At 41.3% G+C, this 19926-nt stretch overlaps 1 protein-coding gene across 11 annotated transcripts in view; it reads right to left on the reverse strand.

The window, feature by feature from the left end:
* Nucleotides 1-15108: 15108 nt before the first annotated feature.
* LOC116800897 overlaps nucleotides 15109-19926 on the reverse strand; it is a 60759-nt gene continuing 55941 nt past the window's right edge. For 8 of the 11 annotated variants that reach the window (XM_032717336.1, XM_032717335.1, XM_032717334.1 and 5 more), the window contains one exon: nucleotides 15109-15230. In XM_032717336.1, the coding sequence (XP_032573227.1) occupies nucleotides 15122-15230 (109 nt within the window). In that variant the 3' untranslated portion in view covers nucleotides 15109-15121. Of the gene's footprint in view, nucleotides 15231-15576; nucleotides 15965-16020; nucleotides 16484-19926 lie in introns of all 11 variants that reach the window. The other 3 variants (XR_004361663.1, XR_004361662.1, XR_004361664.1) reach the window with 3 other exon arrangements.

Consider the following 19926-nt stretch of genomic DNA (forward strand, 5'->3'; position numbering starts at 1 on the left):
TCATTTGGCAGGGTGACACGAGAAAGTTATCTACTTCCCTTTCTGTTTGCGGGTTATCAATATCATTAGGTTGAAATACAAAGTGCAGGTGTTGAGCAAATGCTTTGGCTTGTTCATCATCAGATCTAAACCATTCGTCATTACAGTTTCGGACTACTGTGTTTCTTTTTGCAGGTCGCGTAAGATATTTGGTTGCTCTTCATAAATTATGTTCGTGCTTACAAGAATGTGGATTTAGATTTCTAAGATATTCAGCGAGAGATTCATTTCTTAAAGTTGACGGTAGTTTTTTGAGATCAGATGCAGCCTTGTTATACGATCTTTTATCGGCAGGGTAGAGAGTTTCTTGCCATCTTTTACGCAAATTTCTCTTGTGTTGTATTTGCTGTCGGATTTCAACTGAGAGATAGAACTGATTTGTTTGTGAGTTTCTGGCTGGAAGCTTCGTACATATATAGCTTGCTTTATGGAACTTGTTTGTGAGTAGCTCCACAGCATGGTCTACCTCCTCTCCTGATTTTAGCGAGATATCCAGGCTGATAGCTGTTTCCATATATGATAACTATTAAAAGCATTGATATCGGTATTTGCAGAAATTACTTTGTATAGTTTTGTCAATATATGAGCTACTGTACTGTATGTCACTATTATTGGAGAATGGTCTGAGCTTAGATCAAAACTTTCCATTACTCGCATGTGTGATTGTGGGATTCCAAAGTATGCTACGAAGTCTATTAAGTCTGGTATCTTTCTACTATCAGTAGGCCAGTATGTAGGCTTGCCGGTTGAAAGTGTTGTTATGCTGTTGTTTACTATGCATTTGTACAGTTCACTTCCCTTCGGATTTGTCAATCTGGAGCCACACCAGGGGTGCTTAGCATTGAAGTCGCATCCTACTATAAACTGTGGTCCAAGTTTTTGAAAAAAGTTCTTAAAATCTGCATCTTTGAGAGCAAATCTTGGGGGAAGATAAATTGCTGTTACAGATACGTCCGCATGCATACATTTGATCTTGACCGTGGCAGCCTGAATAGCATTTTCTCTAATGCTGTCCATAATTTGAAATTTTAGGCCTTGTTTAATTAAAATAGCTGCGCCACCATGAGCTCTGCCCAAAGGATGGTCAGCTCTAATTATATCATATCCAACAACCTTGATATATGATTTGGTGGTGAAGTGTGTTTCGGAAATTAACATAATGTCAATTTCATTCGTTTGTATAAAGATGGATATTTCATTTACATGGTTGCTCATTGGCATTCCATATTCCTAGGTTAAGATTTACTTGCATAATTTGTTTACAAGTAACATGATCATGTTAAGTAAATTATTAGTAAGTTCAGACTGTTTTTCTAATAGTTGCTCTATTCTCTCCAGTGATGTGCTTGTTTTGCTATTTCCTGCAGCAACTTTGACATAAGATTGATAGTCGTTACTTTGTTGGGTATATGTTGGTTTGTTAGGCGGACCAAACGATTGCTCGATTCCTAAATCATTTTTACTCTGTTCTCTATTGCTATTCAGGGATTTTCGATTGGTTGCTGATTTTTTTGACAAGAGTTCCTGATAAATTCTACATCCTTTGTAGCTGGCGGCATGTTCTTCGTAGCAGTTGGCACATTTTGCTGGTTGTTCTGTATTTTTCGGGCAGATGTTGCTTGGGTGTCGAGAAGAGCATTTTACACAGCGGTACGTTTTGGCACAATATGATTTAGTATGTCCGAATTCCTGGCAGCGATAGCATTAAACAATTTCATTGGTTTTGCGGGGTGGCTCTATATTGACAATAGCGTTACCTATGTGTTTTATATTGTATATGTCTCGGTTTTTATTGTTAGGCTCAATATCTACATAGAACATGTTCAGTGGCGTTTTGGTCGCACGACTTTTAATATTACTTATGTTTCTAACAACATGACCTTTTGACTCTACATCACTTTTAATTTCATCTAAATTTGTAGAAAAATGCAAATTCTTAATAACAACTCTAAATGCTCTGTCTTCCTTAAGCTGGTATGTGTGGTACTTCACACAATCATTATTAAGTGTTTTAACTAATTTTCTGAATTCTTCAATACTTTTAACCATAACTCTTACATGTCCATTACGTTGAGTCTTATAACAGTAAAGTTCCCTTTTAATTTTAAAATTAAGATAGGCTAGCATTTCACTTATATCATTGACGTCAGACAGAATGATAGGTGGGGGCTTAGCAGAATCAGTTCCGCTGTCTTCAATTAGCATTTCGAGATCTTCGTTTTTGTTGTCGTTGTTTCCTGTGCTGTCGGGCAATCCGTCGCTTAAGAGAGCGAATTTATTTGCGCTGGTGCTTGATGAATTGTCAAGGGAATTCTTTTTTCTTTGAACTTCGGGAGAGGCTTGGCTTGGTCTCTTTTTTGGCTTTGATTTTTCTCTCTGCCATATCAGAGCAGTTAGGTCTTCGTCGCGGTCGCTCATGTTGACAGCAAAGAGAGTCAACAGTTACTCGGTGCTTATCAGCAACCACAAACTTATTGTTGTATTTTATGATTGTAACACAAGAAATAATTGAATTTTAAGCAGAAGCTTCCACACAAACTAGGCACGTCTAAACTCAAAGAGTGTTCGATCGCGACTGAGAAGATTTGACAGATACAACGTAAAAGCATGACCTTTGTGATCATTATGAAGTCGTCAGCCGTTAAAATAAATTGCAATCAAGTCCAGCAAATTCCGGCTACAAAGATCGGCTACCTCAAAAGAGGTAAAGAGCAATTCGCAGTGCACTTGTTAATGAAGTTAACTATGTTGTTGACTGTGATTCGTGCCAAGGTGCAAGATCCATTTATGACCGCATATATACATATACATAGATACATTTTTAGCGAAATACGCTGACAAACGAGGAAACCAAAACCATCTGAATGTACAGATCTTTGATGCTTGTCTGGCTCTGAGAGCTAAAGCTCCGACTGAAATCTATGGACCCCATTGTGATATCGTAACGTCGTAGACTTGCGACTTGTACCAATGACGAATTATTCGACGTCAGCCACTTCCGAGGACAATACAGCCATACGGGTAAAAAATAGCAACCTCTCAGAGAACAGAAATTTCAAACAACGATTATATTAATTAAGGAAATGCATTCTATTCGTTGCGATATATATACAAATAATATGCTTTTGAAGCTGATATTACAAACTATTTGAGTAAGTCTAGAGAGCTCTCTGATTTTATTTAAAAAATGTGCCACCAGTTGAAAAAACTATTAGCTAATCTAAATTATTGTTCAAAATTGTAATTAATCATTTCTGTTATGTTTCCATGTTATGATAGTTCCCATAACGATTTAAAGCCATTTAATTGGTTGTTTAACTTAAAATAAATTTATAATTTATAAAAAAATTACTACTACTTACTACTCTGAATATATAGAAATCAGAATGGTCTATGGGAGAGTCACCAATTTAATGATACAGTTCCAACTTATTTTTTTAGTGAATTGTATAATTAACATTCGATTTACTTACAGTCTAGCCTTCGGCCTAGGGGTTTTTTTTTTTTAACTAAAATAAAAAGGGAGCTTTGAAATTTTTTTGTAATTCATCAACGTGTGTAAAGGCGTGATTGTTTGTTTCTGTTTTGGTTTTAGCTCTGTTCTCATTGACAGTCGCCGTTGCTCTTTGTGTTTTAATTACGCAAATTAAAAGCGTCTAGACAGGGCAGACGCATCGGTGGAACGACCAGGGTAGGGTTGGGATACATTAAGGGAGTGCGGTGGCGAGAAATGACCGACTGAACTAGCCTTCCCTAATGCATCGTTAAATGGGGTTACCCGCTGAAACCTACTTAAACCGTTGGGTACGCAGAACATGTACATATGTACAACACATAATTGATCAAGTATCATTTCTTTTCGAGTTGTATGTACATACATACATACATACGTGATGAAGGCACTTCTGTGGAAGTTTAAAGCGTCATTTAAATTTTTGTCGTTTTAGTTGAATTAGGCTTAGTTTCGCAGCATCCAGCTTCCTGAAGGGTCACTGACCTATCGGCAAGAGAGGGACAGAAAACTATCGATAAGCGATCATACATTTTATTAGAAGAGTGGAAAAAAACCGGAGTATAAGATCAGCGTCGGTCATGTGAAGTCATTTTTGCATATTCCTTTCGTCGCTAACGGAAGAAGGTTGTGTTTCGTGGTTTAAGGTCAGGAAAATAATAAAAGTCGTAAAAAGTGTATATAGAAGTACGGGGAACTCGTAGCATACGGAATATCATTAAAATATGTAAGTTTTGTATATATGCAAACCTTTCGTTGTCGCATTTCATCAGATTATTGCCTCTCTCACCAATTCCACTTTCGTATCCTAGTTCGCGTGTGTGTGTAAATATGAGAGTTGAATAAGCGATCATACGTTTTATAAGAAAAGTCGAAAAAACCGTAGTATCGGATCAGAGTCGGTCATGTAAAGCCCGTTTTGCATATTCGTTTCGTCGCTAACGGAAGAAGGTTGTGTTTCAGGGTTTAAGGTCAGGAAAATAATAAAAGTTCAAAAAAGTGTATATAGAAAAACGGGGAACTCGTAGCATACGGAATATCATTAAAATATGTAAGTTTTGTATATATGCAAACCTTTCGTTGTCGCATTTCATCAGATTATTTCCTCTCTCACCAATTCCACTTTCGTATCCTAGTATGTGTGTGTGTGTAAATATGAATGGAATCATGGAATCGTTTCAAGTAAGTACCGTTTAGTCGCTCCATCTTGGGATAAGCTGTAGTTTTTGCATCTAGTGTGATTATAAGTGGTAGGTGGTCGGAGCTGAGCTCAGCAACGGACGGTAACTCAGCATGCATGTCCGGCATACCCCCGCTGACAGCAAAATATATATAGCCTGGGGAGCCTCTACTGCCGTACGGGAATCTTGTAGGACCTCCTGTTGCTATGGAGCTCGAATCTGACCTTAGGACCAGATTCGCTAGCGCTCGCCCTCTTCGATTGCATCTCCCTGCTCCCCATAGCCAGTGGGATGCATTCCAGTCGCCCATGACGAGTGGTTTGGAACATTGTTGATCCAGAATACATTTAAATTCGACCGTATTCCATATGAACCTCGGAGGGCAGTAGATCGCGCCAAAATTGTCAGGGCCATAGCCCGTCTCGATGCCTGCAGACTCGAAGTGCAGCTAGTCAGTGGTTATTGGTGTAAGAGGGAAGTGGACTAGGCTGGATTTGACCAGGATCGCTGCACCACCTTTGGCGTTACCGTCGCTCGGGTCGTTGGCAGTGTAGGACTCAAATATAAATATTTTGGGTACCTGTGCCTCCTTGCAATGAGTCTTTCTGAGCAGCAGAACATCGATCTCGTAGCGCCGCACAAAGCATTTCACTTCGGGCAGCTTCATGGGCGTTCCACACTAAGATGGGCAGCAGCATCATTATGTCGCTTGACGCGCTTGGAGAGCAGTGAGCAGATTGATAATGTGCCTGTTGTTGCTGTTGTTTCATCATCATTAATTCCATCTGCTTCTCTTGAATCGAGCGCAAAGAATTATTACTTTTATTTAGCGTCTGCAGGATGGCTTCAACGCTGCTGCTAGCATCCGTCGAGCGCTGAAGTGTACCCCTAGACGACCTTAGCCGGCTGCGGCTCATGTGACGACTGAGGATTCTATCCTTGGGCTGTTGTTGCTGATTCTGTTGTTGGTGTGTCAGGCTCATTGGTTGCTTGTGGTGAACGGACCCTTTAGCAACATCTGCATACAATATACCGCCTCAAGAAGAGAGGATCTCCCTACCTCCAGATAAGCCCCGTGTAGTTGGTCGCTCATTTACCTCGGTTCTTCAAGCCACTCCACTTCCGGGCCTGGATCGCTGCATGAACGCTTGTAGTTTGCTGCAACATTTATAATTTGCAGGTTGCTGTCCACCACAGTTGTAGCAAGTGCACAGCTCGATGCGTGGCCTAGTACAGTCCTTGGCTGGGTGTTCGCCGGCACATTACTGCTTACGGCAGTATTTCGCTGTGTGGCCAAACTGCTGACCACTCTCATGTGGCATAGTGGCTTTACTGCTATATTTTCGATGCTCTGCATCATCGAGCATACGATGTCTACTCCCTCCATTACTATAGGAGGTGGCTTGGACTGCGCATTGTTGAGTGAGCTGGTGATACCAGCGGAGGCTGCATCCCGCTTAGCGGCAGCAATAGCAGCTTGGTGACTGGTACTAGGCTGGTCACACAGATCGCCAATATCATTGCCTACTTCTTTGTTGACTGAGAGATGCGCAAGTAAACCAAAACGGTTTGAGTTGCCGCCATACCTAGGTTGTGTTAAGGAAGGGTTTTCACCATGTTTGCTGATATTAGATTTCGAGTTTTTCAGCAATTGCTCGCGAATCACTCTCGGGCCCACGTTAGCACTTTACTTTATCAACGTGAAGTCTGGTGATTTTTGCGGTAGGCCATTATTTTCCATTGATTTTTAGCGACACGATTTTGACAATTTTAAGGCACACCTGTACGTATGCAAGAAATCACCACGGTTCCTAGCCAAGACGTGAATCCTGTGATGGATAAGCTTTGAGCTCACTTTGTGCGATCGCGTGGCAGCTGGGCAGCGGAGCCCCACTTCGAGTAAATTAACTCTGTCTTTTTTATTTCACTGATAGTGACTTGGGGGGTCAATCTTTCCTATATATGTGCCAGTATTCTGGACTTGTCAATAAGTGTTTACCACTAAAACTTAATTCACTTTTTCAGCTGCGTATTGTTAGACACGAACCATTACTCTATTGTAATCAAGAGGTAAACATGTCAGCACGCATCGTTCACGCCCGGGGTTTCGAGAGACCGGCGTCGAAGAACATCGCCCGGAGCGATGTGTAGTAGGGATTCCGATTCCTATCTCCAGCTCCTGGCGTCACCCCTGGTGTCGCGATCCCCATCCCCGGGGAATATGGAGGGCCCGGAGAAGATTCCGGATGTCGAATTGGAGGACGACGAACCGGTAATGGAGACGAAAGGCGCGGTGAGGATGTCGACGGGGGTGAGACGCTCCCCGCGGAGGTGTCATCGGGCGACAGGGAAATGGGCGAATAGGCCTCGGAGTCGCACCACCGACCCGGAGGATGTGAGGAGTTTCGTGGAGGCACGAGTCGCCATCCTGCGGCGGTACCAGCAGAAAGTGGATGCGCGGAAGGCCGCTGCTCCGAGGCCTCATGGTAAGAGCGGTTGGCTAGGCTGCAGGAGGAAGAGGAAGCACCGTTGCCGCGGCCACCGCCGCCAACACAGCCATCGTCGCCGCCGTTGCCACTGACACCGCCGCCAACCCAGCCACCGCCGCCAACCCAGCCACCGCCGCCAACACAGCCACCGCCGTCACCGACCCGGCCGCTACCGCTGCCGACACCACCGCGGCTGACGCCGGCGCAGGCGCCGATGCCGACGCGTGCGCCGTCGATGCCACCGTCGCATCCTCGCACGCCGACACCGCCACCCCCTTCGCCACCACCCCAGGCTGGGAAATGGCCACGGTGTGAAAGGCAAAAGTCATGGGAAATTCCGCAGGCAAACGTCGGCCCGGCGGTCCGTGCGATTGAGATGGGAGGGCGATGAGATTTTGCGATGTTTATGCCTTTTTGATGTTATGCCAAGACAGCAAGCAAATTTTTTGAACCAACCGTTTTAGCTAATTCCAATCTCGGGAAAACCCGCTCAGGTACATGAACTGTTTCAAACAGCCGAGACTGCCTTTCATAACCTAATGATATGATCATATTTGCTGAGGAGACCCTTCGCTATCAATCTTTTAACGGATTGACCACTCCAGATCCCCCTCCAGTTCAGGGTGGCAGAATGGAATTCAATGTCAATTCAGTTCGTATGTCCGGTCTGTCGGTTCTATTGATTTTGCGCTGGTGTGCATAATACATAGAGTGTCCGTCTATCACGATTTGAATGTCAATCACATCAATGTGATTTTGTCGTAGTGCCACATGGTTTATTAAGGTCGGATTCGCACTTGGTTCAACATTGACCACGCAGCCCCTCTCCTCAAGTCCCCGCTTGATTCGATTTACTACGCAGTTGTGTCTAGCTTCCTGCCTCCCATGCGAGCGGTAGCATTTTTGCATTATGTGGTTTGTTGTTTCGGGACCATCACACTGTCGACACTGTCTTTCCAATGCCTTCCCCTCGTAGTACGAGACTTTGTGGGTAGGGCATTTATCCGCAGACGAATACTGTCTATATATTCTTTTCCTGTTAGTAAACGCGTGGGTTGACTAACTCACCCGTGTTGCGGGCCTTAATGGCCCGCTTCACACAGTCCGCTGTCATCAACTGAGAGGTATAGTTTGTTCGTCCACTATTTTTCTATTGCTGGGCGCGATAACAATTCATTTTGTTTAGCTAATAATCTGTCTCGTGCCCGTTTAATGGCCATTTAATGTTACTCAATCGTCTTAGTCTTAACATTGGAGCGACCCATCTTAGTAATGGAATTCCGATACCTCCACATTTTGGGGGGCATGAACAAATGCTATCGGCACATCCAGCGGAAGATTTAGCCATCTTCGCGCATAGTATCTTATAAGCTTGTCTGTTTTTCTTAAGACGCCTATCGTCACACCTCCAAGGGCTAACTTGTGATAGAGCTGTGGGATAAGTACCATCCGAAGGGCAAACAACCTCTGTCGTGGTTTGAGGGGGGCCAATTTTTGACCAATTTCCTCGGCTGGATTGCATCGAACCCCCCGTTTGCAGTGAAGTTGATGCCTAAGTACTCCCACTCGTCCGTGCGCTTCAGTGATGGAATCTCACTCGAGCCTACGTAGAAGCTCTGTGCCTCTAACACGGTACACTTCTGTTTTGGCTGGCCCTTAATGCCAACAGTAAAACATTTGTCGGCATTAAGTCTTGTCCAACAATTCTTGAAGCCCCATTCGAGTTTCCGCAAATAGTACCAAATCATCTGCATACGCGGCCGAGTTATTTATGGCATTTCCGACTTTGGCACCAATTTCGCTGTGTAAGGTTCTAAGTAACCTGTCCATTACCAAGTTAAATAGAATTGGAGACAAAGGGTCACCCTGCTTCACTCCTCTAGCAGGGACGATTTCCTCTGAGCTCCCTGCTCTGAGACTGGTACCGCCGCCCTCGTATGTATTCTGTACGTAGTCGACGCAGCCCTTTGGCGCACCATAAGCACGTAAGGTGTCATATATAGATGCATGTGATAAAGAATCAAATGCCTTGCTTACATCTAAATTTCCGATGTAGCAAGATCTAAAGTGCTTATGGCTATGCCTCAAGACTAAGTCGACTATCGTCACATTATCGGCGTATCCGTCGGTTGGTAAGAAGCCCAATTGATTGATGAGATCAACCGGGTTGCCAATATTGCATTTAGCTGTCTTACAAGGACTGAAGGCACTGATATTGGACGAAAGTCTTGCGGTCGCTTCGCCGTCACCGACTTCGGGATGAAGACGGTTCTGGCCAGTCGGATAGAGTGTGGTAGATTACCGCACCATATAATTAGGTTCATTATGAGCAGCATAATACCTGACGTCACCTCCCTGGCAGATTTTGGAGTTATCCCGTCAGGCCCCGGAGATTAAGATAATGAAACTCTTGACCATACCCTCTCAAGCGAGTGATCCATTTGGATCACTTCTCCACTACAAGAGGTTGGGCTAGGCTGAGTCAACACTTCTCTCCAATAGGGAACCATCACTTCTTGGCTTGGCATTACCGACTCATCAGTTCCATTTAGCAAGGACTTGATGCATCTTCCTTTATGTTTATCCCAGTTACGCTGGACGACAGCGTACTGCTGCCTTCTGCTTTCTCTCCTATTCTGAGGTCTCCGAGGAGGTCTCGTCAGCGTGTGTCGTACACCCGAGCAGATATAGCGATAAGCACTGGAGAGTGGTTTCCTTCCCCTCGAGATTTGCCCTATCAATGATAGTTTGCAACTCTTGGGCTCTCCATTTGGAATGGCATTCTACGGGGCAATACCCGCAAAGTGTCCGCAAAATTTCCCTGTTCGACTGTTCGAAGGGAGTGATTGGAGTTGTTTCCGATGTTGTTACTTGATGGTCTTGCTTACTTCCACTAGGGCGGCGCCTTATGGTTAGATTAGCAACTTCCGGGGCGAGAGCTGATTGCCGTCTTATCTGCTCTATTTTCTCCTTATAATCGCCCCCTCTCTCTTAGGGTTTTGATAGCTTCGACGCTACGGTTTGCAAAATATACCGGGGCCAATGAGTTTTGGTGGCTAAGTAGTTGATTTGTGTGTTTTTTGCTGCTTTGTGTGTTTCTAGTTGTGTTTCTATTTTTAAATCATTATGGATATCTTCGTTTCTAATGTACCATTCGGCTTTTGTGATTATTCTGAGCATTTGCGATTGCGTTCGCTGAATTAGCTGTATGTGGTATTTACTGGCAGTTCCCCAGAGTTCTATTTCATACGTCCATATTGTTAGTCCAAGGTACTTGGCATATGGGTGTAATAATATTTGATTGCCATTGATTTTAATTCCGAGGTTTTTGGGTTGTCGTTGTGTGTATATTACTTGTTGAGTTTCGATAGCCCATCTCTCAAACCAAGATACTGTTTGTGTCATGATTTGTTGTAGTGTACTTGCAGCTGTTTCATCGCACGCTCTTGACGACATTGACACAGTATCGCCTGCGAACGTCGCAATCATTGATCCAGGGGTAGTTGGCGCTGGAATATCGGAGGTATAACTCAGGTATAATATGGGCCCAAGCACACTACCTTAGGGAACACCCGCTGACACTGGCATAATATCTGAGCATTCATTGTCGTATTTAATATAGAATTATCCGTCCGTTATATATCTTTGAAGGATGGTATATAGGTTATATGGTAGTATATTTCTCAGCTTATGCAGCAGTCCTTTGTGCCATACTTTGTCAAATGCTTTAGCAATGTCCAAGTACACCGTATAGCAAAACTTATTTTTGTCAAAATCGTTTCCGAAAGCCGAATTGGTGAGGAGGTATTATATTTTTTTGTTTTAGGATTGGATCGATTGTATTAAATAGGACTTTTTCAAATACTTTTGAGAGGACAGGTGATAAGCTGATTGGTCTGTACGAGCTTACAGTATTGGCGTTTTTATTTGGTTGTGGAATTGCTTTAATTTGGCCTACCTTCCAAGTTATGGGAAAGTACTTCAATCGAAGGATTCCGTTAAACAAGTTTCTAATATAGGTGATTATTGCGTCCGGTAGTTCTTTACGAATTTGTCCTCCGAATAAATCATATCCGGGGGCTTTCTTGTTTTTAAATTGTTTGATGTGAGATTTAATTTCTGCCTTTGTTATAGTTTTAATTGCACAATTTAAGTTGGTGATTTCTGTGTCACCATGTCATTGGTAAATTATGTTTTGAAGTGTTCAGCAAGAGTGTCTGCTTTTTCTTTGTTTGAACTCGTACATGTGTTCTTGTTTCTTTTTATAGGTGGCTTGTGTATAGTTGAGTTCGTCAATTTGTTGGTCGCTTTCCACAGAGAATAATTTGTAGATAAGGAAGTTCCAAGTTTGCTAAGGTAGTATTGAAGCCGGTTATCTTTGTCTTCCCTGAGAATTCTCTTGAGTTCGTCTGTTGCTCTATGTCTAGTCCTTTGCCATATCGTCCTAAGTTTACGCTTTTGCCAGATTTTTTCTCTAATAATAGCGAGAGTTTTCTTTTATGTGATCATTTTTATCGATGGTGTCGATTGCGTTGCTGCATATATGATGTTGTTATTTAAATATGCTATTGCAGAGTCCAGTTCGTTGTTTGTCTTTAGAGAGATATTTATTTCCATGTTCTGTTCTAAAATATCGTTTTGTGGTTAAATAAAGGGAAGTCATTGTTGTTTTCTTCTAGCCCACCATGTAATGTAATTAATATTGGGGAATGGTCGTAAGAGAGGTCGAGGCATGATTTTATTGTTAGGTACGTAATGCAGAAGTCAATTAAATCCGGTAGTTTATTTGTGTCAGTTGGCCAGTAAGTCGGCTCTCCTGTGCTTAGAGCACGGCTATTTTGTTTTCTTAATTGTTTCTTATTGCTTCATACAGTTGACGTCCCTTTGCTGTGGTATGTCTGGACCCCCAAGTTATGTGTTTGGCATTATAGTCACCTCCTGCCAAATACCGATTTCCCAGTGATTTTAAAAAATCGAGGTATTGGTCTTTTGTATTATTAAATTTAGGTGGGCAATAAACGTTGTGTCTGAAGTTGATATAGTAGTAGCCTGTATGTAATCCTTTTTGAATCCATCGAGCTGTATGCACTTGATGCTTTTTTTAATTATTACTTCAGTACCACCATGGGCCTTACCGTCCGTGTGATTAGTAGAGAAAATATTATAGTTAGGTATGATTATATAGGTTTTCTCAGTTGAGTGTGTTTCAGAACTGAGCATGACGTCAATTAGCTTTTCATTTAAGAATGTTTTTAGTTCAAGTAAATGGCGTGAAAGTCCGTTAGCATTGCAGATGGCGATTGTTAGATGTTTATTTGTCAAGTTTAGATAATATCATTTTCATCATTTGTTTAAGTTCGTCAAAATCATCTTGTGTATTTTGGCTTAATTGAGTTGAAGCAGGCTGTATATCAGGTACAATAGTAGGTTGAGTTTTTGAGTTTGTTTGGTGGCTAGTTTTTATTTAAGATTTCGGCATTCTCAACATGCGGCCACACTATAGGCAGCAATCGGAACAAGATAGCAGCGCTTGAATTTCGATAGTGGCAACGCAGCTCTCCGATATCGATTATCGTGGTGAGTTCGGCGGAGTTGCCAGGCACGAGAGATGGTGAACTTAAGGACGGAAGGCGAGAATTTCAAATATCGAGCTGGTGGAGAGGAGTTCGGGAAGGTTAGGTGAAGGATCGAGGTGACATCGAGAAGTCAAACGACAGGGTCTACCGTGAGGAGTCTTAAAAGTTCCCACAAATCTGTAGTGGCCTGGTGGCCTAGCAACAGCAAAGATGGCCGGGATGCAGGAAGAGTCAAGGGCGGTCAGGTCAAACGGTGATTTATGGACCTTGGGCCCCGTCAAAGCGGAGAGAGATGGTGAACTTAAGGACGGAAGGCGAGAATTTCAAATATCGAGCTGGTGGAGAGGAGTTCGGGAAGGTTAGGTGAAGGATCGAGGTGACATCGAGAAGTCAAACGACAGGGTCTACCGTGAGGAGTCTTAAAAGTCCCCACAAATCTGTAGTGGCCTAGTGGCCTAGCAACAGCAAAGATGGCCGGGATGCAGGAAGAGTCAAGGGCGGTCAGGTCAAACGGTGATTTATGGACCTTGGGCCCCGTCAAAGCGGAGAGACCGTAAACTAAAGGTACCGCGCTGGACCTTGGACTCGTGCTGGCCAAGGGCACAGAGGTCGAACGGTAACGGTGCATGCACAAAGAGGACGCACCGTGAACTAACCGTACAAAAATTGGACCTTGTACCCGTGCTGGCCGTGCGCAATTGTGGAAATATCGGGATCCCCACGGCCTATAAGGGGTCGGCGCAAGTACGGATCGGGACAGTTAGTGAACCTGCCCATGTCATCCTAATCCCGTTCGAGACGACAAGTCGTCCGTTGTCAAGAAAGTACAGGCAAGGCGTCGCAGGAGACACGCCGCAGGAGCAACGCCATCACCGGAGGAGTCAGCCGTGGAAACTGTACAATAAATCGACTTTAATTAGAACCATTGCTTTACCTTGGTCGGGCAATCACACAAATCATTAATTTGGTGAGACGAACACACAAGCTCTCTGAGCTAGCCGTTGCAATTCGTAGTGATCAGAAATAAGAAAAACAGTTCGTTACAACGTATTTCGAAAAATGATCAGGAACAAGGAAGATACCTGTTTCGCCGCTCCTTGACCTAGGATAAAGTCTGAGAAAATTGATAAATTAACGTTGAAAGAATCGCTGAGACTCATGCGCTTTTCCTAGCGGCGGTCTGAGAGTGAAATTTGGTGCTCTAGTACTCTTACAAACCTCACATGCTCTAATATAGGCCCTGAAACAAGACCAGGCCAGAACATAATAACGTCTTATTCTTTCTATAGTCGTGCGCGCGTGAAAGGATCTCTGATACTAATTCTTTGGGTACCCAAAGTTTGCAGGTATATTCATCGTGCATTTGTTCTCCAGTCAGGTGCTTAGCTTTTCTGTATAAAAGTGGCATTCGGCCTCTCTTGAGTGTTTTCTAACATGTAGTTTCATTGCTGTCGACCATGGTGGAATAGGTGCGCTATTATTTGATTTGATTTTTTTTTATACCTCCCCGCTTCTTGCACATGCCTACTCACACTCTACTCACTCACTGTTTTGTTCTCGAAGTTCTGTTCCCTTCATCTATTTGTCGCTGGCAAATCCGATAAATGGTTGTATTGTTGTTGGCATTGTTGCTTTCCATTAGCTCATCCGTTCGTCTAATAGTCGCCGTAGAATCCGATCTCACTTGCCACCTTCGCCATGTCAAATTCAAATTCGTTGATCTCACTTAAATTTTTTATGGGAGTATAAGTGGTCTTGGTTCGATTAAACGATAAACGTTGAATGTCATTTACAATTTTTTGTGGTATTTATCAAGGTTTAGCTGCATAGCATCGCTGTCAATTACGCCAGCAGCGGAGCGGCAATTTAATATAAAACTTATATATACGAAGTACATATATAGATTAAAAGAAACATAGAGAGATTTATTCTTTCGAAATCACTACACTTTAAAAGTCATCTTGTTTTTCCTTTGCTAACTTCCGGGATTTTGTTTTTATAGTAATAGTAAGTGGTAGAAAGTGTCAGGAGCTTGCCCAAGCAAACTTTCGTGCTAACTTCCGTGATTTTGTTTTTCACGTCCATTTGTTATTTCGTTTTGAAATTTAGCTTTAATAATAGTAAGTGGTAGAAGGTGTCAGGATCTTGCCCGAGCAAAACCACCAATCCCCAAGCCGAACCCCATAACGTTCCCAGTCAATTCAGACCATTAGGCGGGCCTCACTTTGTACGATATCAGCAGTACCATATCAGTCATTACAAATAATTAGCTGCACTTAATAAAATGCGCCAGTCCCAAGAAATCTTTTTTTTTTACATAATTTATTAAAACTTGCTATAATTTTCAAAGCAGGATTTAAATATATTAAACATATTTTTTAAAAGCAAAACGTAGTTTCCAGCAATTGCAGATGAAGTTCCAGTTGATCCAAGTCTGAAAAAATGTAAGCTTTTAATGGGGTATATAAAATAATATTTAGTTTAATAATTTTTTAATATTATACATAAGCTATTTTTGTTTATTGTGTAATAAAAAAAATATTTTGTCTTGTCTTTAAGTCTAAATGAATGGAATTGCGCTGTTTTGTGCTTTAGCGCGGCGCGGCTATCCAAATATGCCAGCTGGGAAACATAAATATTACAGGGCAAACTCCTTCAGAAGCTCCACTTCAGAAACACAATTAAATGATCGGGGAAATCGACTATAGCATTCTCTCTTGTTAACTTCTTGTATCATTCTATTCAGACTTCATAGATAGGGCATGTCCCTTACATCTTACATTTGCAACAAGCTGTCAAGCGCCGGACAAAAATATCTTGTGCTATACATTGCTGTCAGTGTATGCTCTGTTTCTTGCGAGACATCTAAAAAAGATAAAGATTCAGCTTTTCGGTAATTACGCATTGAAAGATTGATTCCGTTATATTTTGGTGAGCCTCGCTATGGCCTTTCATCTGATTATTTCATTTTGCTTGCCGAAATATCTTTAATTGTTAGACAGATGCCTGGTAAATAATGAGAATTGAGAATTTCGCTTAAGGAACTGGCTTCTAGGACTTATTTTACTTTTTCTTCAATATCTTTAATGTCACTGCTTGGGTGCTTATTGGCGGGTTAGCGGTGTTACGTTGATGTGGTGTTACGTAATTATTTGCATCTTCTTCAATCTGTGTAAGTTATACTTTATTTATTTATACTGTGCGGTTATTTATTTAATATTTACGGGTTTATTTTGTCAACAGTTTATATTAAACTGTGCTTTGATGAGACGTCTTTAAAAAGTTTGTTCGCTGGACACGTAGCGTCGGAGACGGGTTGGGGTGCGATGTAAGCTTGACATAGTATTTCCTCTTGATTTCAGCTATTGCATTTTTGAATGAGGTAGGTTGAAGACTCAATGAATGTTTTCGTTTCGAACAAGCCACGGTTCCACGCTGATAGTTCTGAGGATCTTTGATTAAGCTCGTCGGACGATTTCCATATTGCTATTGCAGGTACAGGGTGCGGCAGCATAACACTCTTTTTTAAAATGCGCGCCATTCAGTTAGTTAATGTCATAGCGGAGCGCTAGTGGTCGCGTTCAAGAGGGGCGACTGCAACGCCATCATGCGTTGGAATAGTGAGGAGCGTGAGTTACCGTTTCCAACCGGCACACAGACCCTCCAGCAAAGCCACCCCGGCTTACCCTGGAATTGGTACAAAGCAACCAAAATGTAAACACTGGGTTGAATTAGGCCGCCCAACGACCGTCCAGCGAACGGCCGTTGCCAGCAGCGGAGAAATGTTTACATTACATTTCAACAGGAAACCCCTACTACTCGGGACTGGGTAATAGGAGCACGACATCAGCAAAGAACTAACCCACTCAAGAATAGGCAACACAGCACTTCACATTTTCGGCCACCCGACGCACCCACTTAAGAGTCTGCGACGCAGCATTTATGGATTACACTTACACATGTAGTATTTAAGGCACTATGTATTTCATATTTACTTGAAATAAAGAATCAGATCAGTTTTGTCATCGAACAAGAATCAACTTCTTTTCTCTAAAAACAAAACTCGGAGAATGGGGGACGTCACCTATTATATATTTTCCAATGCCTACAATAGTTTTTATTGAGTTCTGATAAAACGAAATTATGCTGCCGCACCCTGTATGTATTGGTTTTTTTAATTCCATATTCTCTTATCCATTAATGAAAACAATTATACCCGTTACTTGTACATTTCTATCGATTTGGAAAAGTACTTCTTTGCGACGCTCACAAACCGCTCAAAACACCACCAAAACCGCTCAAAACACCACCAAAACCGCTCAAAACACCACCAAAACGTACAAACGGTCACGTCCACACTATTGAAAAATTTTGTTACTGTTGTACGTTTTATTCCCCAGTTTTTGTCGATTCGCCAGAAAAATTATAAAAATTCTCGTCCTCCCTTCCAATAGCTGAACGGCTATCTAATGGTCGGGGAACTCGATGCTATCGATTATAGTATATTCGTTTAAAAGTAAGTAACAGGTAGAAGAAAGCGTTTTCGAAAGTATATAGTGTATATATTCTTGAACAGGATCAATAGCTGAGACGCTCTGGCCATGTCCGTCTTTCTGTCTGTATGAACGTCGAGATCTGAACCATAAAAGATAATTTAAAACTTAAGATTAGCATACAGACGCATAGACGCATACCATATTGGAAACTGTTGTGCTACTATGTGGATGTTGTGTAGAATTATGCATTTGTCTGCCTAGTGCCTACTGTTCAACTATTATGTTTTATAACTTCTTGGCTCAGGCCTTAAATATTATTTAAACTTTTATTTTAAAAGCTATAAAAGCAATTATTAGAATTGTAGTTTCTGCTATTGTTCCTAGTCTGCTTATTATTGTGGTTACCTCTGTTCAAGTTATCAAGGCTTTTATTGTAATTTCCGTTGTCTTTCAAGAAATAGCGAGGAAGTGTAGGAAATTGTTTTGCGCTTAGTGTTAACGAACTTATAAAACTGTTTCGTATCCTATGCAACCTAGAACTTACAACGGTTTAAATAGCTCTTGTAACACTGAGCATGAAGCACCGTAAAATTTTTTAATATTTCCTTAAAGTCTGTACCTAACATTTCTTATTTTTGTTAACTTCTTTATTAAACCAATGAGGTTAGTTAGAGATTGATGGATAGTACACAAGACTTAAAAACTGATTTAATTGTTGTATAAAAAAGTTATGGCATCTGCCATTGCGTTGCAAGAGTAAGGATCGGCCAATATTTAAAAATATTATAAAAATAATAAATAGTAATATTTATAAAAATAGTTTTGGCATCCGCCATTATGTTGCGGAGCACAATCGGACCAATTAAAGCCAGCTATAAACTTATTTAGCCTTAGAGAGTAAGCCTTGCGAAAACAATGAGTTCGCTTGGTTGACTTCTGTGATTAATTTTTTATTTATTTATTATAAAAGATAGAACAGTTTAGAAAACTAGACTAACTTATATAGTATAGCACTGGCTACAGGGCCTACAGCTATATTGATTTACAATGGTATTGTATCTTAATCTAGTAAATATACATTTGCCTTTTTGTTTTCAGATTTTGTGGTATAATTTAGTTTTTTTGAGGAAAAGAATGAGTTTTTGTATGTTATCTGGATTGGGTTTGCCAAGAAGGTCTAGAGGGTTAGTGTTGTTAAATATGTCTTGTTTGGTTTGTAGGAGGGATGGGCATGAGTTTAATATATGGCTTATTGAAATATCACCTTGGCAAAACGGACAAGTTGGTATTGAATTTGGATTTAGGTAGTGTTGGTGGGTTATGTTTGTGTGTCCTAGTCAAAATCGTATTATTTGGGTGGGATTGTTTGAGGTAATCGCATGTGTGTGAGGTATTCGTATTAATTGATTGGTACCATTGACTGCAGTTCATTATGTTTTCGTTCTTTTTTGTCGCAAGATCGGTTTTATATTTTTTTTTTAATTTGTGGTATTTATGTTTGGGGTGAGGATAAGTGGCATATTGCTTGCTGATTTTGCAGCTTGATCGGCTAGTTGATGTCCTTTTATTCCTGAATGGCCCATTACACATGTTGCGTTATTAGCGATCGTATTCTATAGGGGCAAAATTTGTTAATATTTGTATTTTGGATTGAATCTATTGCTGATAGGGAGTCGAAACAGATAATATATTTGCCTCTTCGGTTTGTAATGAGTTCGATTACTTCTAGGATGGCGATTGTTTCGGATGTGAGAACGGATGAATATGGATGCAGTATGCCGTATTTCAAGATGTCTGTTTCCGTTGTAATGGCGAATGTTATTGTGCAATTAATTTTTGAACCGTCAGTGAATATGAAATTATGAGGTTTAAGATTATTTTTTGTGTGTTCGTTTCTGTATTGATCTGGAGATGTTTCTTGTTTCTTATGGATTCTGAGTGATGTGTCTATTAGGTTGGGGAGGGTCCATGATGGCCTGTATTTATGAAGTTTTACTGGCTTGTAGGGTATATTAAGTTCTAGGCTAAGTTTGATTGTTTGGTCTATTATTGGTGTTTTTCTTTTAAGTTTTTTTAAAATAGCTTGGCTATTTAAATGTTTCGTTTCATTTCTAAAGAGGGAGTATTTGATTCGTAGAGTAAGTTATTTATTGGAGTAGAGCAGTAGGCTCCTACTCTTCTTTGGCTATAACCGTTGTCTTTGCTACATTTAGTATTGTATACGTGTTGCAATTTAATTAAAGACTAGATAGACATTGTATTTATTTAGCTTATTGTGGAGTTTGGGTAGAAGTAAGTTTATGTGTATGTTCCATTTATATTTGTTTTTTATGGTCATTCCTAGAACTTTTAAGGAAGTAACGGTAGGAATTTGGATGTGTTGCAGCTTATATTGCATGTACAGTGGTGCTTTCTGCATATGTGGAGGTGTTGGTGTTTGGATGGGGATAGCCATGCCCCTGAGTAGGAGCCCAAATATATCGGTAAATATGTTGTCTAAGCTGAAGTATGAATTTGTGTTTTTATTGAAATTTATTATAAAGAAGAAGTCGTCCGCGCATGCATTAAATTTTATTGCTTTATGTAAGGATATGATTTAGGATAATTTATTGAAGGTTATGAGGAATAGTATCA

The sequence above is a fragment of the Drosophila sechellia genome, chromosome 3L (assembly GCF_004382195.2).
Source record: "Drosophila sechellia strain sech25 chromosome 3L, ASM438219v1, whole genome shotgun sequence".
NCBI classification, from domain to species: Eukaryota; Metazoa; Arthropoda; class Insecta; order Diptera; family Drosophilidae; genus Drosophila; species Drosophila sechellia.